Here is a 27,877-nt window from a genome sequence, read left to right on the forward strand (position 1 = left end):
TGGCATGGGTGCAGAGGCTTGGGGGCCTAGTGCCAATCTCGGGGTCCTGCTGTCGGGGGTCGTCACGTGCTTGGGGCCCATTGACCCCCAAGGGGTTGCATATGAGTTGGACTGCCAACCCCACTGACATCGCCACAGTTACCCTGCCATCTGTCTGCTAGACAGGATCTGTGGCTGACTGCTTATATTCCATCGCAGGCACCAGGTGCTACGGGGTCGACTGCTGGAAGGCCACGAGGTGTTGGCGGTTGATCGACATTGCAGGCGCAACAGACAGAATTGATTTCCGGATGGGATGGACACTCAGCCTTTCTGCCTGAACGAGGCCATTCATTTTGTTTTGGCATTGCAGTCAGTCCTCTGTGCCAGTGCACAGGCACTGACTGCTGCTGCTACCACTGGCTGCCAGGCCTCGGTGTCGGCCCAACTTCTGGTTCGTTGCCTGTCCAAGGGGGAGGAAAATGTCCCTCCTCTCTTCCACTGAATCCAGCAGACGGCCCAATTCTCTCTGCCCCTACATGAACCTTGGGGCAGTTCTTCCCGGTGCCATCTTCCTGGCGTGACTGCCTTATGTCCGTTGCTAATGCTGTACAGCCTCAGCCACTTTGGGTGAGTTACACGCCTGGAGGTCCATTCTGGCGAGAATTGCATCATGGCTCGCTGAAAAAACAGGCGCCATTCACTCCTGTTTTCTTGCTTGTTTAGCACTTAGGGCATTAGGGCATGACCTTGAGAACAATATTCTAAGCCTTTTTAAGAGCATCAGCCGATCACCCAAGCTCAGCATGAGTCAGGTGTTTTATAAATACTAATTTATCAGCCCTAGGCGATGGCCTTGACAGCAGAGAAAACTGAAAAGGGTAAGACATCTCAAAATGCTTTAGAAGATCTAGGATGATTTGGGGTGTGGTTGCTATCCAGCAACACTTGCTGGGTATGCAATTGTTCTCATGTTCATAGAATCCCTACAGTGCAGAAGGAGGCCATTCAGTCCACCGAGTCTGCACCGACCACAATCCTATCCAGACCCTATTCCTGCAACCCCACATATTTGCCCCGCTAATCCCCTGACACTAAGGTCAATTTAACGTGGCCAATCAACCTGCACATCTTTGGAGTTCTGTGAGGGCATGGAAGGATCAACTATGATGTCAGCTTTAGTTGTACAGCCTGATGATGCACACTGCCAAAGTTCATTAATGAGTAATAGTAAAACTTATACCTTAGAAGAAACAATTGGTGTTAGGAGTCAGATACAAAACAGGTCTCTTATTATGAATGCTAAGTTTGCATAAATATTACATGAATAACTTCCAAGTTGATTTTCATATCTGTATCAATCAGAATTGTATCTGGAAGAACTCAGTGATCGTATAGAAGAAGTGGATGTTGATACTCAAACAGATGCGTTTTTGGATAAGCCACCAACCCCCCTCTTTATTCCTGGAAAGACTGGCAAGGATATGGCTACACAGATTGAAGAAGGAGAGGTACATTGAACATAAAACAGAGAGAATGTATCTCGACTGATTGTTAGAAATCAAACTGGCAAACATAATCTGGAAGATGAGTTTACTAAATGCTTTCATGTACCAAATAAGCTCAAGATAATACTTTATTAGATCTGGCATTATGTAATGAGGCAGATTTAATTGGCAATCTCAAAAGATAATCATCATATAATTGAATTTCAGATGAAGGTTGAGGGCAAGATACACTAATCCAAAGAAAGAATCTTGAACTTAAATGTAGCCAATGACTTTTGTTTGTTATGAGAGGAGAGCTGGTGAAGGTTGATTGGGTAAACATGAATAGAATTTGCAGTAAAACAAGAGTTGAAAGAAACTACTCAAAATGTTCATCAAAAATATGTTCCTGTTATAAAATAAAATCTCCGAGATAAATCCATCCATAACCTCCAAGGGAAGTTAAGAATAGTATTAGATTAAGAGAGAGGCTTGTATTGTTGTGAAATGTAACAGTAAACTTGAGGTTTGAGAGGTTTAGAAACCACCAAAAGGCAACTAAAAAGAAGAAAATAGAAAATGAAAGTAAACCAACCAGGAACATAAAAGACACGAGAGCTTTTATATGTATAATAAAATAGAAAGTAGCTAAAGTAAATATTGATCCCTGAGCTTCATATACAGGAAAAATTATTGTGTGGAAAAAAGAAATGGCAGAGAAGTTGAACAAATATGTTACGTTGACCTCACAGCAGAAGACATGGATTACATATCAGAAATAGAAGATAACCTCTAGGAGGACTAATATGAGTGAGGTACTGGAGGTAATTAATATCAACAGGGAAAATTTCAAGAGAATTTCGAGAAATTTAAGGAACTAAAAGCCGACAAACCCCAGGATCAGATGGGGGCTACATTTAGGGTTCTAAAAGAGGCTGCAAAGGTTATGGATGTATTGGTTGTGATTTTCCAAAATGCCCTAGATTCTAGAATGATCCCAATGATTGGAAGATGAGAAGTGTTAACATCGCTATTCAAGAAAGGAGAGAGAAAAGAAAACCGGAAACTGCAGGCCAGTTAGCTGACATAACTACCTAGGAAAATGGTGGAATTTATTACTAATGAAGTTTTAACAATGCAATTGCCTATTAAGACCTTAATAAGAGGCGTGATCTTCCAGCTCTTTACACCGGCAGGATCTTTTGGCATCCCCACCACCTGTTTTCCAGGGTTGTGGGATAGATCAATGGGAAATCAACAGAGGCGGGGCCAGTGTTTATTAAGGAAGTGCATGCTGTTAAAATATTGATAGAAGTGGGGATGGTAGTGGTAATGGATGGGATGAAAATTGTTTGGAAGGATGTAGGGGAAGGCTAGCTGTGCATAAGAATGAATAAGTCATCTGGTCTGGGTAGCTTGTATCCTAGCTTGAGACACCCGAAGGACATTCCATTTTCTTCCAACCTCACCTTGTATGGGGGGGGGGGGGTGCCGAAGGGTTGAGAAGTGGAAAATGTGGATACGCTTGTTCAAGGAAGGATATAAGAATATTCCTAGTAATTGCAGGCTGTTAACAGCAATGGTAGGTAAGATTTAATTCCATAATTGGGTGGGGTGGACACTTAGCGAGGTTTGAATTAATTAAGGCATGGATTGTAAAAGGCAGATTGTGTTTGACTAATCAAGTTTGATGAAGAGAATGTAGTGGATTTTATTTATTTACATGGATTTTAAGAAAGCCTTTGAACAAGGTACTGCATAAAAGTCTGTTTTTAAAAAAAAATGATTATAGAGTAGGAGGGTGAGTGTCACCTTGGAAACAAAATTGGGTTCAGGACAGAAATCAGTGGGTTGTCCTTCAGGCTGGAGCATGGTGTTCACCAATTGTCTAGGACCACTTTTTTTTGCTATATATTCAAATACTTGAGTAAAAGTTTGAAATTTACTGATACCAAATTTGGAAGTGTGACAAATGGGATGATGATGTGAATCACCTACAATAGACCATGAGCTAGCAGAATTGACAGACAGTAGCAGATAGAATTTAACACAATGAAGTGTACAGCGGTGGCATGGTAGCACAGTGGTTAACATGCTACCTCACAGCGCCAGGGAATGTTCAATTCCGGCCTTTGGTGACTGCGTGAAATTTGAACATTCTCCTTGTGCCTGCATGGGTTTCCTCCTGGAGCTCCCGTTTCCTCCCACAGTCCAAAGATGTGTGGGTTAGGTTGATTGAGCAGACAACTAAATGCTAAATTGCCTCTGAATGTAAATACGTGGGGTTATGGGGATAGGGCTTGTGTGGGATTGTTCTGCCCTGTAGGGATTCTATGATACATTTTGGTGAAGGGATAGGAAGTGACAATATGTACGTAATGGCACCGTTCTAATGAGTGCACAGGGACAGAGGGTCCTGAGAGTATACGTGCATAGCTCTTTGAAGATGGCAGGCCATATTGAGCAGACAAAGCAGACAGGATCTTCATAAATCGAGACATTGAGTACAAAAGTTATGGTGAACCTTTACAAAGTTCTGCTTTGGCCAAAGTAACTGGAGTATTGCATCCAGTTCTGGTCACTACACTTTAGGAAAGGTGTGAAGATCCTTGAGAGGGCACAAAGATTTACCAGAATGGTGCCAGGGATGATGGAATTTACATATAAAGTTAGGTTGGAGAGGCTGAGGTTATCCTCCTCAAAGTAAGGAAGATTGGAGGGCGATCTGGTAGCAGCGTACACGATTATGGCAGTTTAGATAAGATAGACAAAGAAGGACTGTTCACATTAGTCGATGTGGAATTAGGGGACACAAATTTAAGGGGCTTTGAGGGAGTTTTTTTTACATCGTGAAAAGTGATGACCTGGAATGTGCTGCCTATAACGAAACTGAAACGATCAATGATTTCTAAAAAAACTTGAGGCATTTAAGGGAAATAAACTTGCAGGCCTATGGGGTAGAATGGGAGAATGGACTGACTGGATTGCTCTACAGAGAGGTTGAATGGTCTCCTGTGCTGTAATCACTTTGACTGCATGACGTTGTTTCCTTTGGCTGGGGAATCCAGAGCATGGGGACACAGTCTCAAGTTAAATGTTCAATCGTTTAGGATTGAGGTGAAGAGAATACTATTCATTATAGGATATTAAATTTTGGAACTCTCTACTTCAGGGAGCTGTGGATTCTCCGCTGTTGAGATAAATAGAGCTTTGATGTTTTGGGGAATCATGGGGAGTGTATGGGAATTTGGAGTTCAGGCAGAAGATCGACCATGATCATGTTGAATCCCTACAGAGTAAAAGGGAGACCATTCGGCCTATCAAGCCTGCACAATCCCACCTAGGCCTTATTAGAGATCTTCCTCCTGTCCTACCATTCATTGAATGCTTCCTTGTCAAATTACTCCTTCCAAAGTGTATCATCTCACATTTTTCAGGGTTAAATTCCATCTGCCACTTATCTGCCCATTTGACCACTCCTTCTATATCTTCTTGTAGCCCAAGACACACAACCTCACTGTTAGCCACTCGGCCAATCTTTGTGTCATCTGCAAACTTACTAAGTCTATGTTGTTCCTATAATTGAGGAATATAATAAGGAACCCAGCACAGATTCCTGTGGTATGTCACTTGACACTGGCTTCCAGTCACTAAGAAGTTTAACAACACCAGGTTAAAGTCCAACAGGTTTATTTGGTAGCAAAAGCCACACGACCATTTAGAAAGATGCGGATTAATCCGGGATAGTCAGCACGGATTTGTGAAGGGCAAATCGTGCCTCACAAATTTGATAGAATTTTTTGAGGAGGTAACTAGGTGTGTTGATGAAGGTAGGGCGGTTGATGTCATATACATGGATTTTAGTAAGGCGTTTGATAAGGTCCCCCATGGTCGGCTTATGATGAAAGTAAGGGGGTGTGGGATAGAGGGAAAGTTGGCCGATTGGATAGGTAACTGGCTATCTGATCGAAGACAGAGGGTGGTGGTGGATGGAAAATTTTCGGACTGGAGGCAGGTTGCTAGCGGAGTGCCGCAGGGATCGGTGCTTGGTCCTCTGCTCTTTGTGATTTTTATTAATGACTTAGAGGAGGGGGCTGAAGGGTGGATCAGTAAATTTGCTGATGACACCAAGATTGGTGGAGTAGTGGATGAGGTGGAGGGGTGTTGTAGGCTGCAAAGAGACATAGATAGGATGCAAAGCTGGGCTGAAAAATGGCAAATGGAGTTTAACCCTGATAAATGTGAGGTGATTCATTTTGGTAGGACAAATTTAAATGTGGATTACAGGGTCAAAGGTAGGGTTCTGAAGACTGTGGAGGAACAGAGAGATCTTGGGGTCCATATCCACAGATCTCTAAAGGTTGCCACTCAAGTGGATAGAGCTGTGAAGAAGGCATATAGTGTGTTAGCTTTTATTAACAGGGGGTTGGAGTTTAAGAGCCGTGGGGTTATGCTGCAACTGTACAGGACCTTGGTGAGACCGCATTTGGAATATTGCGTGCAGTTCTGGTCACCTCACTATAAGAAGGATGTGGAAGCGCTGGAAAGAGTGCAGAGGAGATTTACCAGGATGCTGCCTGGTTTGGAGTGTCGGTCTTATGAGGAAAGGTTGAGGGAGCTGGGGCTGTTCTCTCTGGAGCGGAGGAGATTGAGGGGAGACTTAATAGAGGTTTATAAAATGATGAAGGGGATAGATCGAGTGAACGTTCAAAGACTATTTCCTCGGGTGGATGGAGCTATTACAAGGGGGCATAACTATAGGGTTCATGGTGGGAGATATAGGAAGGATATCAGAGGTAGGTTCTTCACGCAGAGAGTGGTTGGGGTGTGGAATGGACTGCCTGCAGTGATAGTGGAGTCAGACACTTTAGGAACATTTAAGCGGTTATTGGATAGGCACATGGAGCACACCAGGATGGTAGGGAGTGGGATAGCTTGATCTTGGTTTCAGATGAAGGTCGGCACAACATCGTGGGCCGAAGGGCCTGTTCTGTGCTGTACTGTTCTATGTTCTATGTATAAGCTTTCGGAGCTCTAAGCCCCTTCTTCAGGTGAGTGGGAATTCTGTTCACAAACAGAGCATATAAAGACACAGACTCAATTTACATGAATAATGGTTGGAATGCGAATACTTACAACTAATCAAGTCTTTAAGGAACAAAACAATGGGAGTGGAGAGAGCATCAAGACAGGCTAAAAAAATGTGTGTTGTCTCCAGACAAGACAGCCAGTGAAACTCTGCAGGTCCAGTCACTAAAGCAGACTTCTGTCATCACACGCTGTCTTCTACAACTGAGCCCATTTATCTCCATTTACCAAAATACATCAAGAAAATAATATTTTCTATGGAATAATTCACATGTGACTGGCCCAGATTGGGTACCTGGGTGAGCACTCAGATGCTGTGTGGACCAGCTGGCTGGGGTATTCGCAGACATCTTTAACCTCTCCTTACACCGATCTGAGGTCCCTATCTGCTTCAAGAAGACGACCATCAACCCTGTACCAAAGAAAAGCCTGGCGACATGCCTTAATGAATATTGCCCGGTGGCTCTGACATCCTTCATTCTGAAGTGCCTTGAAAGGTTAGTCACGTTAGGCACGAATCAATTCCGGCTCCCAGCTTGCCTGGATCCACTATAGTTCACCTATCGCCACAACAGGTCCAAGCAGACGCCATCTCCCTGTCCCTACACTCAACCATGGACACCTGGATAACAAAGACACTTATGTCAGACTCCTATTTATTGACTGCGGCTCAGCCTTCAACACCATTATTCCTACAAAACGCATCTCCAAACTCTGTGGCCTAAGGCTCTGCTCCTCCCTCTGTGACAGATTCCGAAACTTCCTAACCCAGAGACCGTAATCTGTAAGAATAGGCAACAACAACACCTCCACGATTACCCTCAAGGTCCTCAGCATCTTGCTATACTCCTTATACACCTATGACTATGTGGCCAAATTCCCCTTCAACTTGATTTTCAAGTTTGCTGATGACACCACCATAGTCGGTCAGATCTCAAACAATGATGAGACGGAGTACAGGAAAGCGATAGAGAATCTGGTGAACTGGTGTGACGACACTAATCTCTCCCTCAATGTCAGTAAAACAAAGAAGATATTCATCGACTTCAGGAAGCGTAGTGGAAGATATGCCACTGTCTACATCAATGGGGATGAAGTGGAAATGGTCAGAGCTTCAAATTTCTAGGTGGCTAGATCACCAACAACCTGTCCTAATCGCTCCACGCCAACGCTATAATTAAGAAAGCCCACCAACATCTCTAATTAAGAGGCTAAGGAAATTTGGAATGTCCACCATGACTCTCTCCAACTTTTACAGATGCACCATAGAAAGCATTCTTTCTGGTTGTGTTATCATAGCTTGGTATGGCTCCTGCTCTGTCCAAGACTGCAAGAAACTACAAAGGGACGTGAACGAAGCCAAGTCCATCCTGTAAACCAGACTCCTATCCATTGACTTTGTCTACATTTCCCGCTGCCTACCAATAGCAGCCAGCATAATCAAGGACCCCCACGCACCCGGGACATATTCTCTCCCACCTTTATTGCCATGAAATCAATGCCAAACTTGATTTTTTTTTCAACTTCACATATGAAAGACTTCTTACAATGGCTAGGTTAATTTTGGGCAATTCTAAGCTACGACTTGCAACTTCTCAGTTACGTGTGCTGTAGAACTTTGCTTCTCTCTGAACTTCTAGATTCTCGTACTTTGTATAAAGTGTTCCATAGCACAAATACTTTCTCACTGGCTGAATCATGGCTGACACGCCAGTGCACTGCACTGTCAGAAGTGCTGTCTTTAGGATGAAATTTTAAACCAAAGCCCATCTGCCTACTTGGGTGAATGTAAAAGACCCCATGGCACTCTTTTGAAAAAGAGAAGGTGAGTTATCCTGGATTTCCTGGCCAATATATATCATAGAGAACATAGAACATAGAACAGTACAGCACAGAACAGGCCCTTCGGCCCACGATGTTGTGCCGAGCTTTATCTGAAACCAAGATCAAGCTATCCCACTCCCTATCATCCTGGTGTGCTCCATGTGCCTATCCAATAACCACTTAAATGTTTCTAAAGTGTCTGACTCCACTATCACTGCAGGCAGTCCATTCCACACCCCAACCACTCTCTGCGTAAAGAACCTACCTCTGATATCCGTCCTGTATCTCCCAACACGAACCCTATAGTTATGCCCCCTTGTAATAGCTCCATCCACCCGAGGAAATAGTCTTTGAACGTTCACTCTATCTATCCCCTTCATCATTTTATACACCTCTATTAAGTCTCCCCTCAGCCTCCTCCGCTCCAGAGAGAACAGCCCTAGCTCCCTCAACCTTTCCTCATATGACCTACCCTCCAAACCAGGCAGCATCCTGGTAAATCTCCTCTGCACTCTTTCCAGCGCTTCCACATCCTTCTTATAGTGAGGTGACCAGAACTGCACACAATATTCCAAATGTGGTCTCACCAAGGTCCTGTACAGTTGCAGCATAACCCCACGGCTCTTAAACTCCAACCCCCTGTTAATAAAAGCTAACACACTATAGGCCTTCTTCACAGCTCCATCCACTTGACTGGCAACCTTTAGAGATCTGTGGATATGGACCCCAAGATCTCTCTGTTCCTCCACAGTCTTCAGAACCCTACCTTTGACCCTGTAATCCACATTTAAATTTGTCCTACCAAAATGAATCACCTCACATTTATCAGGGTTAAACTCCATTTGCCATTTTTCAGCCCAACTTTGCATCCTATCTATGTCTCTTTGCAGCCTACAACAGCCCTCCACCTCATCCACTACTCCACCAATCTTGGTGTCATCAGCAAATTTACTGATCCACCCTTCAGCCCCCTCCTCTAAGTCATTAATAAAAATCACAAAGAGCAGAGGACCAAGCACTGATCCCTGCGGCACACCGCTAGCAACCTGCCTCCAATCCGAAAATTTTCCATCCACCACCACCCTCTGTCTTCGGTCAGACAGCCAGTTACCTATCCAATCGGCCAACTTTCCCTCTATCCCACACCTCCTCACTTTCATCATAAGCCGACCATGGGGGACCTTATCAAACGCCTTACTAAAATCCATGTATATGACATCAACTGCCCTACCTTCATCAACACACTTAGTTACCTCCTCAAAAAATTCTATCAAATTTGTGAGGCACGACTTGCCCTTCACGAATCCGTGCTGACTATCTCGGATTAATCCGCATCTTTCTAAATGGTCGTAAATCCCATCCCTAAGGACCCTTTCCATCAATTTACCAACCACCGAAGTAAGACTAACCGGTCTATAATTACCAGGGTCATTTCTATTCCCTTTCTTAAACAGAGAAACAACATTCGCCATTCTCCAGTCCTCTGGCACCATCCCCGTGGACAGCAAGGACCCAAAGATCAAAGCCAAAGGCTCTGCAATCTCATCCCTTGCCTCCCACAGAATCCTAGGATACATTTCATCAGGCCCAGGGGACTTATCGACCTTCAGTTTATTCAAAACTGCCAAGACATCCTCCCTCCGAACATCTATTTCCTCCAGCCTATTAGCCTGTAACACCTTCTCTTCCTCAAAAACATGGCCCCTCTCCTTGGTGAACACTGAAGAAAAGTATTCATTCATCACCTCGCCTATCTCTACTGACTCCATACACAAGTTCCCACTACTGTCCTTGACCGGCCCTAACCTCACCCTGGTCATTCTTTTATTCCTCACATAAGAGTTAAAAGCCTTGGGGTTTTCCTTGATCCGACCCGCCAAGGACTTCTCATGTCCCCTCCTAGCTCTCCTAAGCCCCTTTTTCAGCTCATTCCTTGCTAACTTGTAACCCTCAATCGAGCCATCTGAACCTTGTTTCCTCATCCCTACATAAGCTTCCCTCTTCCTTTTCACAAGACATTCCACCTCTTTTGTGAACCATGGTTCCCTCACTCGGCCATTTCCTCCCTGCCTGACAGGAACATACCTATCAAGGACATCCAGTATTTGTTCCTTGAAAAAGTTCCACTTTTCATTAGTTCCTTTCTCTGACAGTTTCTGTTCCCAACTTATGCCCCCTAATTCTTGCCTAATCGCATCATAATTACCCCTCCCCCAATTGTAAACCTTGCCCTGCCGTACGGCCCTATCCCTCTCCATTGCAATAACAAAAGACACCGAATTGTGGTCACTATCTCCAAATTGCTCTCCCACAACCAAATCTAACACTTGGCCCAGTTCATTTCCCAGTACCAAATCCAATGTGGCCTCACCTCTAGTCGGCCCATCCACATATTGTGTCAGGAAACCCTCCCGCACACACTGCACAAAAACTGCCCCATCCAAACTATTTGACCTACAAAGGTTCCAATCAATATTTGGAAAGTTAAAGTCCCCCATGACAACTACCCTGTGACCCCCACACATATCCATATCCCTCAATTGATGTCTTAAAAACAGATTATCTCATCATTATCACTGTGCTATTTGCGGGACTTTGCTGAATGCATGTTGGCGGCTGCATTTCCTATAACAGCGACATCACTTCAAATAATACTTTATTGGCTGTAAAGCGTTTTGAGATGTCCAGTGGTTGTGAGAAGTGCTATATAAATGCAAGTCTTTCAATTTTTGTTTTTAAATGGTGCAAAAACTACAAATAAACAGCAGAGTGTATCGGCAATTACAATCTAGTTTTCAACTTTCAACGCTGAGAAGACTACCTTTCAAATCATAGAATCCCAACAGTGCAGAAGGAGGCCATTTGGCCCATTGAGCCTGCATCAACAACAATCCCTCCCAAGCCCTATATCCACATATTTACTCTGCCAATCCCCCTGACTCTAAGGGGAAATTTACCATAACCAATCCACCTAGGAAACTAGAGTATCCAGAGGAAAGCTATGCAAACTCCACACAGTCCTGATTGCCCAATCCTATTTATAGTTGCTGGTTTGCCATACTTAATTGTTATAAGTCTGCAGGCTTGCTTGACATGTTCAAACATAGTAATCAATCATCGAGTCTACAGTGCAGAAGGAGGCCATTTGGCCCATAGAGCCTGCACCGACAACAATCCCACCCAGGTCCTATCTCTGTAACCCCACATATTTACCCTCCTAATCCCCCTGACACTAAGAGGCAATTTATCATGGTTAATCATCGTACATCTTTGTTCTGTGGGAGGAAACCGGAGCACCCGAAGGAAACCCACGCAGACATGGGGAGTGTGTGCAAACTCCACACAGACAGTCACCCGAGGCTGGAAGTGAACCTGGATCCCTGGTGCTGTGAGGCAGCAGTGCTAATCACTGTGCCACCCACTATATTCTTAGTGTTGGTATCTCTTTCGAGACAAAAATTCTGAATTAGAAGACCAAAATCTTCTAGTATTGGCAACTTGATATATATGTAGAGATATAGTGAACAAAAACTTTTTTGCAGAGTGGTCCAGGTCTGGAATGCATTGCCTGGAAGTGTGATGGAACAATTGAGGCATTCAAGAGGGAATTAGATGATTACTTGAATAGAAACAATTTGCAGGGGCAAGGGGAGAAAAAGCGGGGGCATGGCACTAAGCAGTGGGACACAATGTAAACCAAGAAATACTGCAGGCTTGTAAGAAACGTACAGCAATAGCCTAGGTGATTTTAACATGCATATTGACTCGAATAATCAAGGGTAGCATCAAGGAGGAGTTCATTGAATGCAGTAGATTTGGCGCAATATGTTGTGAAACCAACCAGGGAGCAAGCTATTCTAGATTTGGTATTATGTAATGAGGTAGGGCAAATAAATGATCTCATGGTTGAGGATCCTCAAGACAAGGGGGGAGAGACTTCCATGGCTAAACAAGCAAGTTAAGGATAATATAAAGACAAAAGCTAGGGCATACCTTATTGCAAAGGCCAGTGGTACTTAAAGATCAACAAAGGGTATTAAAAAAATAATGAAAAGAGCAAAGGTAAATTGTGAAAGAAAACTAGTGGAACATATAAAATGGACAGCAAAAGCTTCTGTAAGTATATAAAAAGTAAGGAAATAGCTAAAGTGAATGTTGGTCCATTGGAAGATTGGAAGATGGGGCTGGGATGTTAATAGTGGGCAATGCAAAAATGGCTGAGACACTAAATTAATATTTTGCCTCAGTTTTCATGGTGAAGGACCCGAGTACCATCCAATTGTAACAGGGAATGTAGAGATTAAAGAAATGGAGGATCTTGGAACTATCATAATCAATAGAGGAAAAAGTACTGAGCAAACTACTGGATTGAAGGCAGGCAAGTCCCTGGGCCTGATGGCCTACATCCTAGTGTCTTAAACGAAGTAGCATTGAAGATAGTGGATTCATGGGTTACAATATTCCAAAATATCCTGGAGTTGGGAATGGTTCCAGTGGATTGGAAAAATGCTCATATAATATCCTTATTTGAAAAGGGAGGGAGGCAAAATGCAGGAAACTATAGGCCAATTAGTTTAATATCTGTTGTGGGAAGCTGTTAGAATCCATTATAAATAAAGTAATTAACACATTTAGAAAGTCATAATGCAATCCATCAGAATCAGCATGGTTTTATGAAGGGTAAACCAAGCTTGACTAATTTGCTTGAGTTCTTTGAAAATGTAACAAGCAAGGTGGATAATGGTGATCCTGTAGATGTAGTATATCTGGACTTCCAGAAGGCATTTGATAAAGTGCCACATGAAGGATTAGTTCACATAGGATTAGGGGTACTTTATTAGCTTGGACAGAGGATTGGCTAACCAATAGAAAGACATTCAGGATAAATGGATCTTTTTCGAGTTGGCAAGATGTAACTAGTGGGTTGCCACAGGGTTTGGATCTCGGGCTCCAACTATTCACGATCTATATTAATGGCTTGAATGCAGGGATGGTGGGCATCAGAGCAGGATTTGCAGATGGCACTAAAATAGATAGGATAGTAAGTTGCAAGACTGAAATAAGAAATTTAGAAATGGATATGGATAGATTAAATCATGGGGCAAAATTTGGCAGATGGCGTTTAACTTGAATAAGTGTGAAGTTATCCATTTTGATAGGAAAAATGCAAAGGCAAATTATTATCTAAGTAGAGAGAAACTTCAGAGAACATAAGAACTAGGAGCAGGAGTAGGCCATCTGGCGCCTGCTCCGCCATTCAATAAGATCATGGCTGATCTATTCGTGGACTCAGCTCCACTTACCCACCCGCTCACCATAACCCTTAATTCCTTTACTGTTCAAAAATTTATCTATCCTTGCCTTAAAAACATTCAATGAGGTCACCTCAACTGCTTCACTGGGCAGGGAATTCCACAGATTCACAACCCTTTGTGTGAAGAAGTTCTTCCTCAACTCAGTCCTAAATCTGCCCCTTAATTTGAGGTCATGCCTGCTAGTTCTAGTTTCACCCGCCAGTGGAAACAACTTCCCTGCTTCTATCTTATCTATTCGCTTCATACTCTTATATGTTTCTATAAGATCTCCCCTCATTCTTCTGAATTCCAATGAGTATAGCCCCAGTCTACTCAGTCTCTCCTCGTAAGCCAACCCTCTCAACTCCGGAATCAACCTAGTGAATCTCCTCTGCACCCCCTCCAGTGCCAGTATATCCTTTCTCAAATAAGGAGGCCAAAACTGTACACAGTACTCCAGGTTTGGCCTCACCAGCACCTTATGCAGCTGCAACATAACCTCCCTGTTTTTAACCTCCATCTCTCTAGCAGTGAAGGACTAAATTCTATCTGTCTCTTAATTACCTGCTACACCTGCAAACCAACCCCTTGTGATTCTTGCACAAGGACACCCAGGTCCCTCAGCATGCTGCAATTTTTTGCCATTTAAATAATAGTTCATTTTGCTGTTATTCCTACCAAAATGGATGACCTCACATTTACCAACATTGTACTCCATCTGCCAGACCCTCGCCCATTCAGTTAGACTATATCCCTTTGCAGACTTTCAGCATCCTCTGCACACTTTGCTCTGCCACTCATCTTAGTGTCATCTGACAATTTTGACACACTACACTTGGTCCCCAACTCCAACTCATCTATGTAAATCGTAAACAATTGCGGTCCCAACACTTCCCTGAGGCACACCACTAGTCACTGATCCCCAACCAGAAAAACACCCATTTACCCCCACTCTTTGCTTTCTCTTAGTTAACCAATCCTCTATCCATGCTAATACATTCCCATAACACCGTGTACCTTTATTTTATGCAGCAGTCTTTGGTCTGGCACCTTGTCAAATGCCTTCTGGAAATCCAGATACACCACATCCACAGGTTCCCCATTGTCCACTGCGCATGTAATGTTCTCAAAGAATTCCACCAAATTAGTCAAACATGACCTGCCCTTCATGAACCCTTGCTGTGTCTTACCAATGGGACAATTTATATCTAGATGTCTCGCTATTTCTTCCTTGATGGTAGATTCAAGCATTTTCCCTATTACAGAATTTAAGCTAATCGGCCTATAGTTAGCCGCCTTTTGTCTACCTCCTTTTTTAAACAGTGGCGTCACATTTGCTGTTTTCCAATCTGCGGGAACCACCCCAGAGTCCAGCGAATTTTGGTAAATCAGCTCTAGTGCATTTGCTATTTCTCCCGCCATCTCTTTTAGTACCCTAGGATGCATTCCATCAGGGCCAAGAGACTTGTCTACCTTTAGCCCCATTAGCTTGCCCGACATTACCTCTTTCGTGATAATAGTTTCTAGGTTCTCCTCTGCCATTACCTTCCTGTCATCAATTTTTGGCATTTTATTTGTGTCTTTACTGTGAAGACTGACACAATACCTGTTCAATGCCTCAGCCATTTTCTCATTTCCAGTTATTACATCCCCCTTCTCATCCTCTAAAGGACGAATGTTTACTTTAGCCACTCTTTTTTGTTTTATATATTTGTAGAAACTTTTGCTATCTGTTTTTATATTCTGAGCTAGCTTACTCTCATAACCCATCTTTCTTTTCTTTGTGTTGATGAAGGTAGAGCAGTTGATGTCATATACATGGATTTAAGTAAGGCGTTTGATAAGGTCCCCCATGGTCGGCCCATGAAGAAAGTAAGGAGGTGTGGTATGGAGAGAAAGTTGGCCGATTGGATAAGCAACTGGCTATCTCATAGAAGACAGAGGGTGGTGGTGGATGGAAAATTTTCAGACTGGAGACCAGTTACCAGCGGTGTACCACAGGGATCAGTGCTGGGTCCTCTGCTATTTGTGATTTTTATCAATGACTTGGAGGAGGAGGCTGAAGGGTGGATCAGCAAATTTGCTGATGACACCAAGATTGGTGGAGTAGTGGATGAGGTGGAGGGCTGTTGTAGGCTGCAAAGAGACATTGATAGGATGCAGAGCTGGGCCGAAAAATGGCAGATGGAGTTACCCTGATAAGTGCAAGGTGATTCATTTTGGTAGGACAAATTTGAATGTGGATTGCAGGGTCAACGGCAGGGTTCTGAGGAATGTGGAGGAACAGAGAGACCTTGGGGTTCATATCCACAGATCTCTGAAGGTTGCCACTCAAGTGGATAGAGCCGTGAAGAAGGCCTATAGTGTGTTAGCGTTTATTAACGGGGGTTTAAGAGCCGTGGGGTTATGCTGCAACTGTACAGGACCTTGGTGAGACCACATTTGGAATATTGTGTGCAGTTCTGGTCACCTCACTATAAGAAGGATGTGGAAGCATTGGAGAGAGTGCAGAGGAGATTTACCAGGATGCTGCCTCGTTTGGAGGGTAGGTCTTATGAGGAAAGGTTGAGGGAGCTAGGGTTTTTCTCTTTAGAGCGGAGGAGGTTGAGAGGCGACTTAATAGAGGTTTATAAGATGATCGGGGGATAGATAGAGTGAACGTTCAGAGACTCTTTCCTCGGGTGAATGTAGCTGTTACTAGGGGGCATAACTATAAGGTTCATGGTGGGAGATATAGGAGGGATGTCCGAGGTAGGTTCTTTACTCAGAGAGTGGTTGGGGTGTGGAATGGACTGCCTGCTGTGATAGTGAAGTCGGACACTTTAGGAACTTTCAAGTGGTTATTGGATAGGCACATGGAGCACACCAGAATGATAGGGAGTGGGATAGCTTGATCTTCGTTTCTGACAAAGCTCGGCACAACATCGAGGGCCGAAGCTATTGTGCTGTACTGTTTTATGTTTATAGCTTTTTTCGTGGCTTTCTGTTGACCTTTAAAGATTTCCCAATTCTCTTGTTTCCCACTAATCTTTGCCACTTTGTATGCATTTACTTTCAATTTGATACCCTCCCTTTATTTCCTTAGATATCCATGGCTGATTATCTCTTTCTCTACAGTCCTTCCTTATCACTGGTATATACTTTTGCTGAGTACTGTGAAAGATTGCTTTGAAAGTCCTCCACTGTTCCTCAATTGTCCCACCATAAAGTTTTGCTCCCAGTCTACCTTAGCCTACGCCTCCCTCATCCCTTTGTAGTCTCCTTGGTTTACGTACTTCAGTAAGAAGTCTCACAACACCAGGTTAAAGTCCAACAGGTTTATTTGGTAGCACAAGCCACTCGCTTTCGGAGCACTGCTCCTTCATCAGGTGAGTGGGAGTTCTGTTCACAAACAGGGCATATAAAGACACAAACTCAATTTACAAAATAATGGTTGGAATGCGAATCTTTACAGGTAATCAAGTCTTAAAGGTACAGACAGTGTGAGTGGAGAGAAGGTTAAGCACAGGTTAAAGAGATGTGTATTGTCTCCAGCCAGGACAGTGAGATTTTGCAATCCCAGGCAAGTCGTGGGGTTACAGATAATGTGACATGAACCCAAGATCCCGGTTGAGGCCGTCCTCATGTGTGCGGAACTTAGCTATCAGTCTCTGCTCAGCGACTCTGCGTTGTCATGTGTCCTGAAGGCCGCCTTGGAGAACGCTTACCCGAAGATCAGGGGCCGAATGCCTGTGACCACTGAAGTGTTCCCCAACAGGAAGAGAACACTCTTGCCTGGTGATTGTCACGCGGTGTTCATTCATCCGTTGTCTTAGCATCTGCATGGTCTCCCCAATGTACCATGCCTTGGGACATCCTTTCCTGCAGCGTATCAGATGGACAACATTGGCCGAGTTGCAAGTGTATGTACCGTGTACCTGGTGGATGGTGCTCTCACGTGAGATGATGGCATCCGTGTCGATGCTCCGGCACGTCTTGCAGAGGTTGCTGTGGCAGGGTTGTGTGGTGCCGTGGTCACTGTTCTCCTGAAGGCTGGGTAGTTTGCTGTGGACAATGGTCTGTTTGAGGTTGTGCGGTTGTTTGAAGGCAAGAAGTGGGGGTGTGGGGATGGCCTTGGCAAGATATTCATCTTCATCAATGACATGTTGAAGGCTCCGGAGAAGATGTCGTAGCTTCTTCGCTCTGGGGAAGTACTGGACGACGAAGGGTACTCTGTCCGCCATGTCCCGTGTTTGTCTTCTGAGGAGGTCGGTGAGGTTTTTCGCTGTGGCGCATTGGAACTGTCGATTGATGAGTCGAGCGCCACATCCTGTTCTTATGAGGGCATCTTTCAGCGTCTGGAGGGGTCTGTTGCGATCCTCCTCATCCGAGCAGATCCTGTGTATACGGAGGGCTTGTCCGTAGGGGAAGGCTTCTTTAACGTGTTTAGAATGGAAGCTGGAGAAGTGGAGCATCGTGAGGCTATCCGTGGGCTTGCGTTTCAGTGAAGTGCTGAGATGACCGTCCTTGATGGAGATGCGTGTGTCCAAGAATGCAACCGATTCCGGAGAGTAGTCCATGGTGAGTCTGATGGTGGGATGGAACTTGTTGATGTCATCGTATAGTTATTTCAGTGATTGTTCACCATGAGTCCAAAGGAAGAAAATGTCATCGGTGTATCTAGTGTATGGCATCGGTTGAAGGTCCTGTGTGGTGAAGAGGTCTTGTTCAAACCTGTGCATGAAGATGTTGGCATATTGAGGTGCGAATTTGGTCCCCATGGTTTTTCCGTGTGTCCGAATGAAGAATTGGTTGTTGAAGGTGAAGACATTGTGGTCCAAGATGAAGCGGATGAGTTGTAAAATTGCATCTGGAGTTAAATACTTAAGTGCAGAGGGATCTGGATGTCATTGTGCATGAATTGCAGAAAATGAGTATGCAGGTACAGCAGCTAATAAGGAAGGCAAATGGATTCTTAGCATTTATTGGTAAAAGAATAGAATATGCAAGTAGTCAAGTGTTGCTGCTACTATAAAAAGCATTGGTGAGACCGCACTTAGAATATGTGTACAGTTTTGGTCCCCTTACTTGAGGCAGTTCAGCAAAGATTTACTGGATTGATTCCAGAGATGAGGGGTTTGTCTTATGCAAAGAGAGATTGGACAGTTTAGGGCTATTCTGTCTGGAGAGATTGGACAGTTTAGGCCTATACTCTCTAGAGTTTAGAAGAATGAGAGGAGATCTAACTGAGGTGTACAAGATAAGGGGATTGACAAAGTAGACGTGGAGAGAATGTTTCCTCTTGCAGGGCAATCATAGTAGGGCAATCAAGAGGTTATAGTTTTAGGATAAGGGGTGGCAAATTTAAAACAGATGAGGAGAAATTACATCTCTCAAAGGGTTGTGAGTCTGTGGAATTAACTGCCCCAGAGCGTGGTGGATGCTGGGACATTGAGTAAATTTAAGGAAGAGGTGGACAGATTTCTAATTAGTAAGGGTTTGAAGGGCTTTTGCTGAGCAGGCAGGTAAGTGGAATTGAGGCCAAAATGAGATCAGCCGTGATCGTGTTATATGGTGGAGCCGGCTTGAGGGACCAAATTGCCTACTCCTGCTTCTAGTTCTTATGGTTCTTCTGATTCATAATGCTCTTTTGGAGAGCTGGTGCACAATGGGCAAATGGCTTCCTTCTGCGCTGAAACATTGGGCAGAATTCTCCGATTGTGAGACTTTGGCCAAGATTCTCTGGCCTCCCCTCAGCGTTTTTCTTGGTGCGTCGTCTCCCGCTGCCATTTGCTGGTGCTGCAATCTTCTCGCCTCACCGCTGTCAATGAAAAATCCCATTGAAGCCAGCCCATGTTGCCAGGAAACTCGCAGCAGGGTGTGTGCCACTGGCGGCGGCGGAACTAGACAGCCCCGTTGGTATCAATGGCCGAATGTGTTGTGACAGGTGGCTCTGGCAGTGCCCAGTCTGTTGACCAGAATGGTAGAATCCTGCAGCAGATTCAGTGCTTGGAACCTTGTCAGTTATGCACAGACTCTCCTTGCAGGCTGGCAGCTAATTCATTCACCCATCCTCAGTGGATGGGTTCAAAGGTCCCAGCGCTTCCATTGCTTCCAATGTTTCCGAGGTTTCCACCCCTCCATTGACTTCACCTGGTCCATCTTGGGCACTTCCCTTCCCTTCCTTGACCTTTCTGTCTCCATTTCCGGCAATAGATTATCTGCCAATATCCGTTACAAGCTCACTGATTCCCACAGTTATTTGATCTACAGCTCTTCGCACTCCACATCCTATAAGGACTCCCTTTTCTCTCAGCTCCTTCGCCTCCGTCGCATTTGTTCCGATTATGCCACTTTCCAAAGTGGTGCTTCTAATATGTGCTCCTTTTCTTCAACCATGGATTCCCATCTGCAGTTGTTGACACAGCCCTCAACAGCGTGCAGTCCATCTCCGGCGCTACGACCCTCACCACCTCCCCTCCCTCCCAGAACAAGGATAGAGTCCCCCTTGTTCTCACATTTCACCCCACCTCCGCATGCAAAGCGTAATCCTCCTCCATTTTCACCAACTCCAGCGTGATGCCACTACCAAACACATTTTCCCTTCACTCCCTCTGTCAGCATTCCGCAGAGACCATTCTCTCGGGATAACCTAGTCCACTCCTCCACGATACCCAACACCTCTCTCATCACTCATGGCACCTTCCCATGCAATCGCAGAAGGTGTAACACCTGTCCCTTTACCTCTTCCATGCTCACCATGCAAAGTCCAAAATACTCATTCCAGGTTAAGCAGTGTTTCACTTTCACTTCTTTCAATTTGGTCTATTGCATTCACTGCTCCCAATGTGGTCTCCTCTATATTGGAGAGACCAAGCGTAGACTGGGTGATTGCGCACAGACCGAAGGTGCTCAGCAAAGCAATCAGGACCCTGACCTTCTGGTTGCTTGCCATTTTAACACACAATCCTGCTCCCATGCCCACATGTCTGTCCTTGGCCTGCTGCAATGTTCCAGTGAAGCTCAACGCAAACTGGAGGAACAGCACCTCATCTTCTGGCTAGGCACTTTACAGCCTTCCGGTCTCAACATCAAATTCAACAACTTCAGATGATTCGCTCTACCCCACCTCGACTCCTTTGTTGTCATTTTATTTTTTTTACTGTTCTATCTTTTATTTCTTCTGTCTTTCTTCATTTTCGTTCCCCCCCCCCCCCCCACGTTATCCTTACTTTTTCTTATCTTTTCTCCCCTTTTGCTCAATTTTACCTCTCTCACCCATTTCCCCCCCCCCCCCTCCCTCCCTTCATCTGTCACAGCTTACCCTCTGATTTTAGCTTCTCTGCCATTTGGCCATTCACACCCTTTATTCTCTCTGTGGACTGCCCCTAGCAACCTTTTCCCCTGGTTTCTGTGGCTGTGACTCATCTTTCATTCTCTCATCTTGCAGCATAAATATCTCCCACTTTCTATGCCTTTTAGCTTTGTCACAAGGTCATCTGGACTCGAAACGTCAGCTCTTTTTTCTCCTTGCAGATGCTGCCAGACCTGCTGAGATTTTCCAGCATTTTCTCTTTTGGTTTCAAAGGTCCCAGCGCCATATTTAATTAACAGTCCAGCCCAGACTGCAGGATACCAGCAACCCAGAGGGAAAATAGAATCATGGAGGTTTACAGCAGGGAAACAAGCCTTTCGGTCTTTTTACCACTGAACTAGTCCTAATTGCCTGCATTTGGCCGATATCCCTCTAGATAGACACTGCTGTGTGACACCAGGGACAAGGAGACCCCTGTACTCCCAAATTCCAGGCACAGTACTGATACAATTTGGTGATATAGGAGGGTCCATGAGTCCAACAGCATGGTGCTGTCCATGAAGACCACCTGGGAGATGGAGGCAGGAACCGGTCTGCCCTTGTGCATGCCACTTATTAGTAATCAGGTTTGATCCCAACGTGATTTCCCATTGGTGTGGCACAAAATTGAAAGGCTTGATAGCATGCTGGCAAGCAGCTATTTCATGAGCATTCATGAGATGCAAATGGTGTTTGACCTGCGTCCTGCTATTGGGAGAATTGTAATGAGACTTCATGCCAAGAAGGAAAATGGAATCAGGATGAGAAATTGTTGAATGTAAGGAATTGGGCAGAATTCTCCCCTGGCCAAGCTGGTGGGATAATGGGTGTGGGAGGGGGTTGGGGGAAGGCAGGAGCGAAGGTGTGGTGTGAGAGGGAAGTGGGAGTTCGAAGGGGGAAGTGGGTGGGAAAATGGTTGGGGGGTGGTTGGGAAAATAGAGGATGGGAAGGGGTGGGGATGAAGGAGAGGTGTGAGTGGGAGGGTGTGGGACGATGGAAGGGGTTGTGGAGTGGGGTGTGGGGAGAAGGGGTGGCTGCGAAGGTGGGGGATCCTTTGACCTATTATCACTGCAAAGGAATCTTCACAGTTCAATTAAAAATGCAAGTAAGGACTTTGAGCAGGGAGGTGCCTGAAACTGTGCAGGTCATGTGATAGGGAGGATAGATAATCTTTAAATATTAATGAGTCCTAGAAATTAAAATAGACTGGGTGTCACATTGTTAACAGCCATGGGGATTTGCTGCTTCCACACATGAAACTGCTCATGAGTGAATATTAGATAAGTTAAAGTAAGTTAGAACTTTATATTGAAAAGTACCCAGATTCAATATTGAAGTTTCATACTGTCATAACTGCTACTCAAACAACTCTGTTTCCTTTACCTGTCTTTTTCCAGCTCTTTGACTTTGATATTGAAGTGAAACCAATGTTGGAGGTGCTGGTGGGAAAAACTATTGAACAAGCTCTACTCGAGGTAATGGAGGAGGAGGAACTGACTAACCTGCGTGCACTGCAACGTGACTTTGAGGAACTTCGCAATGCAGAGCTTGCAGAAGTACAGCGTATGGAAGAGAAAGAGAGACGGCACAGAGAGGAAAAGGTAGTGTTCACTCTAACATCTGTTATGTGAAATCCTTTTCTTACACTATTATGCAAGATGGGTGCAAAGACATTAGAATTTGAGAAATTTAAATTGCTTTGTAGTTAAAATAGAATTGAGGTAGGACTTGAGTCAATGTACATTATTATGAATTAGCATTAGTTCATAGAAATTATGGAATCATAAAAATTTACAGCACTGTACAGAGCCATTCTGTCCATCATATCTGTGCCGGCTGACCAGTATCAGTATCATCAGGTATTAGCCCATTTTCCTGTACTTGGTTCACGAGGTTACAGTTCCCCAAGTACTTAAGTACTTTTTAAAGTGCTATGAAGGTTTCTGCAGCTTACCACCCTGTAAGGCAGTAAGCTTCAGATCCCCACCACCACCTAATATCTTCCAAATGCCCCTCGGGTGAGGGTGCTTAATTTTGCGAGGGCCAATTACATCCAAATTAGACAGGAACTGGGGAATGTGGATTGGGACCAGCTATTTGAGGGCAAATCCATGTCTGACGTGAGGCTTTTAAAGTTCAGGACAAGCATGTCCCCGCAAAAATGAAGGATAGAAATAGCAGGATTCGAGAACCATGGATGACAAGGGAAATTGTAAGCCTAGTCAAAAGGAAAAAGGAAGCATATAACCGGTCTAGGCATCTAAAAACTGATGAAACCCTTGAGGAGTATAGTGAAAGCAGGAAGGAACTTCAACTCGAAGTTAGGAGAGTTAAAAGGGGCCATGAAATGGCTTTAGAAAACAGGGTCGAGGAGAATCTCAAGGCTTTTTATGCATCTATTAGGAGCAGGAGGGTAGCAAGAGAAAGAATAGGCCCACTCCAGGACAAAGGAGAGAAGTTATGCATGGAGCCATAGGAAGTGAGTGAGATCCTTAATGAGCACTTTGTATCAATATTCACCAAGGTTAAGGACATGACGGATGTTGAGGTAAGGGATAGGTGTGTGAACGCTCTAAATAATGTCTCTATCTAGAAGGAGGAAGTGTTGGGTATCCTAAATTGCATTAAGGTAGACAATTCCCCGGGACTAGATGGGATTTATCCCAGGTTACTGTGGGGGGCAAGGGAAGAAATAACTGGGGCCTTAGCACATATATTTGTATCCTCTTTGACCACAGGCAAGGTTCCATAGGACTGGAGAATAGCCAATGTTGTTCCCTTGTTAAAGGAAGCAGGGATAATCCAGGAAATTATAGACTGGTGAGCATGATGTCAGTAGTGGAGAAGCTTTAGAGAAGATACTGAGGGACAGGATATATGCACATTTGGAAGAAAATGGACGAGTTAGTGACAGGCAGCATGGTTTTGTATGGGGAAGATCATGTCTTACCAACTTGATTGAGTTTTTTGAAGAGGTGTCAAAGATAATTGATGAGGAAAGGACTGTAGTTTATGTGGACTTTAGTAAGGCATTTGACAAGGTCCTACATAGTAGACTGGTACAAAAGCTAAAATCACATGGGATTTGGGGTGTACTGGCTAGATGGATACAGAACTGGCTTTGTCATAGAAAGAAGTCTCACAACACCAGGTTAAAGTCCAACAAGTTTATTTGGTAGCAAATGCCACTAGCTTTCGGAGCGCTGCTCCTTTGTCAGGTGAGTGGGAGTTCTGTTCACAAACAGGGCACGTAAAGACACAAACTCAATTTACAGAATAATGATTGGAATGCGAGTCTTTACAGCTAATCAAGTCTTAAAGGCACAGACAATGTGAGTGGAGAGAGCATTAGGCACAGGTTAAAGAGATGTGTATTGTCTCCAGACAGGACAGTTAGTGAGATTTTGCAAGTCCAGGCAAGTCGTGGGGGTTACAGATAGTGTGACATGAACCCAAGATCCCAGTTGAGGCCGTCCTCGTGTGCGGAACTTGGCTATCAGTCTCTGCTCAGTGACTCTGCGTTGTCGTGTGTCATGAAGGCCACCTTGGAGAATGCTTACCCGAAGATCAGAGGCTGAATGCCCGTGACCGCTGAAGTGTTCCCCAACAGGAAGAGAACAGTCTTCCCTGGTGATTGTCGAGCGGTGTTCATTCATCCGTTGTCGTAGCGTCTGCATGGTCTCCCCAATGTACCATGCCTCGGGGGACATCCTTTCCTGCAGCGTATCAGGGAGACAACGTTGGCCGAGTTGCAAGAGTATGTACCGTGTACCTGGTGGATGGTGTTCTCACGTGAGATGATGGCATCCGTGTCAATGCTCCGGCACATCTTGCAGAGGTTGCTGTGGCAGGGTTGTGTGGTGTCGTGGTCACTGTTCTCCTGAAGACTGGGTAGTTTGCTGCGGACAATGGTCTGTTTTGAGGTTGTGCGGTTGTTTGAAGGCAAGAAGTGGAGGTGTGGGGATGGCCTTGGCGAGATGTTCGTCTTCATCAATACCTTTAAGACTTGATTAGCTGTAAAGACTCACATTCCAATCATTATTCTGTAAATTGAGTTTGAGTCTTTATATGCCCTGTTTGTGAACAGATCTCCCACTCACCTGACGAAGGAGCAGCGCTCCGAAAGCTAGTGGCATTTGCTACCAAATAAACCTGTTGGACTTTAACCTGGTGTTGTGAGACTTCTTACTGTGTTTACCCCAGTCCAACGCCGGCATCTCCACATTTTGTCATAGAACACAGAGTAGCGATGGAAGAGTGTTTTTCTGAGTGAAGATCTGTAGCTAGTGATGTTCCACAGGGATCAGTGCTGGGACCTCTGTTGTTTGTAGTATATATAAATGGTCTGGAGAAAAATGTGGGTGGTCTGATTAGTAAGCTTGCAGATGGCATGAAGATTGGAGTTGCTGATAGTGCCGGGGATTGTCAGAGGATACAACAGGATAGATTGGAGATTTGGGCACAAATGTCAGCTGGCGTTTAATTTGGACAAATGCAAGGTAATGCGTTTTGGAGGATCACATTTAGGTGAGAATTATACTGTAAATGGCAGAACCCTTTGGAACATTAACATGCAGAGGGATCTAGATGTGCAGATCCACAGTTCCTTAAAAGTGGCAACACAGGTGGTGAAGGTGACTAAGAAGGCATATGGCATGCTTGTCTTCATTGGCCAGGGCATTGATTACAAGAGTTGGCAAATCATGTTGCAGCTATGTAAAACCTTGGTGAGGCCGCATTTGGAATATTGCATGCAGTTCTGGTCACCACACCAGAAAGATGTGGAAGCTTTGCAGAGCGTGCAAAGAAGGTTCACCAGAATGTTGCCTGGTCTCGAAGGCGTTGGCTCTGAAGAGATGTTAAATAAACTAGGATTATTTTCATTGGAAAGATGGAGGCTGAGGGGAGTCCAAATAGAGGTCTACAAAATTGAGGCATAGACTGGGTGAATAGTCAGAGGTTTTTTCCCCAGAGTGCAAGTGTCAATTACAAGGGGGCACATTTTCAAGATGAGAGGGGGAAATTTTAAGAGGGGGGGGGGGGAATTTTTCACGCAGAGAGAGGCGGGTGTCTGGAATGCGCTGCCAGAGAAGGTGGTGGAAGCAGGCAAATTAGCAACACTTAAGAGGCATCTGGATGGGTACATGAATAGGGAGAAAATAGAGGGATACGGACTGAGTAAGGGCAGAAGATTTTTTTAGTTTAGTTAGGGCGTCGTGATTGGCACAGGCTTGGAGGGCTTCTTCCTGTCCTGTACTTTTCTTCTTTGTTCTATCTCCTACCTCTTGCCTAAATTAAATTGTTAGACTATGGAAAAGTGTAAAAACAATAGTGTTGTTGTGGTGATGATTACTTCCCCCATATTGTCTGGGACTCCATTCGTCTTGCCAGGGGCTTGGATTGGGGAGGGGGGTGTGTGGTTTGGATTGTTAGCTGCGTCCAGGAGGGTTCCTTGAAGCAATATGTAAATTGTATATGTAAAAGAGAATGGGTCATACTAGACCTGCTATTAGGGAATGAACCCAGCCAGGTGATCGAAGTTTCAGTGAGAGAGCATCAACTCTCCAACAGAGCATCCTGCCAAGGTCCTATCCCCGTGGCCCCCCACGTATTTACCCCACTAATCCCCATAACCTACACATCCTGGGACATGAGGCAATTTAGCACATCTTTGGACTGAGGGGGGGAAACTGAAGCGCCCAGAGGAAACCACGCAGACACAGGAAAAACCTACAAACTCCACACAGTCACACAAGGCCAGAATCAAACCTGGTTCCTGGAGCTGTGAGGCAGCAGTGCTGCCACCGTGCCACCCATACTTTGCATCGATATTCACACAGGAAAAGATCATGGTGGATGGTGAGTCTGGAGAGTGTTATGTTGAAATTCTAGGGTATGTCGATATAAAAAAGGTGTTGGGTATTTTGAAAAGTATTAAGGTAGTCAAGTGCTAGGGACCTGATGGGATCTATCCCAGAATACTGAGGGAGGCAAGGGAGGAAATTGATGGGGCCATGTATGAAATCTTTGTATCCCCTTTAGTCACAGGAGAGGTCCCAGACGACTGGAGAATAGCCCATGTTTCTTTGTTCAAGAAGAGCAACAGGAATAATCTGGGAAATTACAGGCCAGTGAGCCTTTCATCAATGGTAGGGAAATTATTGGAAAAGTATCTTAGGGACAGGATTTACTCACATTTGAAAAAATATAAACTTATTAGCGATAGGCAGCATGGCTTTGTGTGGGGGAGGTCGTATCTCACAAACATGATTGAGTTTTTTGAGGAAATGACAAAGATGGCTGAAGGCAGGACGGTGGATTATGTCTACAAGGACTTTAGCAAGGCCTTTGACAAGGTCCCTTGGGACAGGCTGATACAGAAGGTGAAGGTGGGATCCGCAGCGAGCTGGTAAGAAGAATACAGAACTAGCTTGGTCATAGAAGACAGAGTAGCGGTGAAAAAGTGTTTTTCGACTGGAGATCTGTGACCAGTGGTGTTCCACAGTGATAAGAAATTAGGGTCATAGTGTCATGGAGGTTTACAGCATGGAAACAGGCCCTTCGGCCCAACTTGTCCATGCCGCTCCTTTTTTTAACCACTGAGCTAGTCTCAATTGCCTGCGATATCCTTCAATACCCATCTTACCCATGCAACTGTCTAAACACTTTTTAAAAGACAAAATTGTACCCGCCTCTACTATTACCTCTGGCAACTTGTTCCAGACACACTCCACCCTCTGTGTGGAAAAACATTTCCCCTCTGGAGCCTTTTGTGTATCTCCCCTCTCACCTTAAACCTATGCCCTCTAGTTTTGGACTCCCCTACCTGGACAAAGAAAATTACAGCACAGGAACAGGCCCTTCAACCCTCC

The 27,877-nt window shown here is 44.7% G+C and overlaps 1 protein-coding gene across 1 annotated transcript in view; it reads left to right on the top strand.

The window, feature by feature from the left end:
- Positions 1-27,877, top strand: part of rsph3 (radial spoke head 3) — a 160,036-nt gene that overhangs the window by 35,834 nt on the left and 96,325 nt on the right. The window contains exons 3-4 of the mRNA XM_078229990.1: positions 1,345-1,490; positions 22,403-22,606. Of these exons, the coding sequence (XP_078086116.1) occupies positions 1,345-1,490; positions 22,403-22,606 (350 nt within the window). The remainder of the gene's footprint in view (positions 1-1,344; positions 1,491-22,402; positions 22,607-27,877) is intronic.

The sequence above is a fragment of the Mustelus asterias genome, chromosome 15, assembly GCF_964213995.1.
Source record: "Mustelus asterias chromosome 15, sMusAst1.hap1.1, whole genome shotgun sequence".
Lineage (NCBI taxonomy): Eukaryota > Metazoa > Chordata > Chondrichthyes > Carcharhiniformes > Triakidae > Mustelus > Mustelus asterias.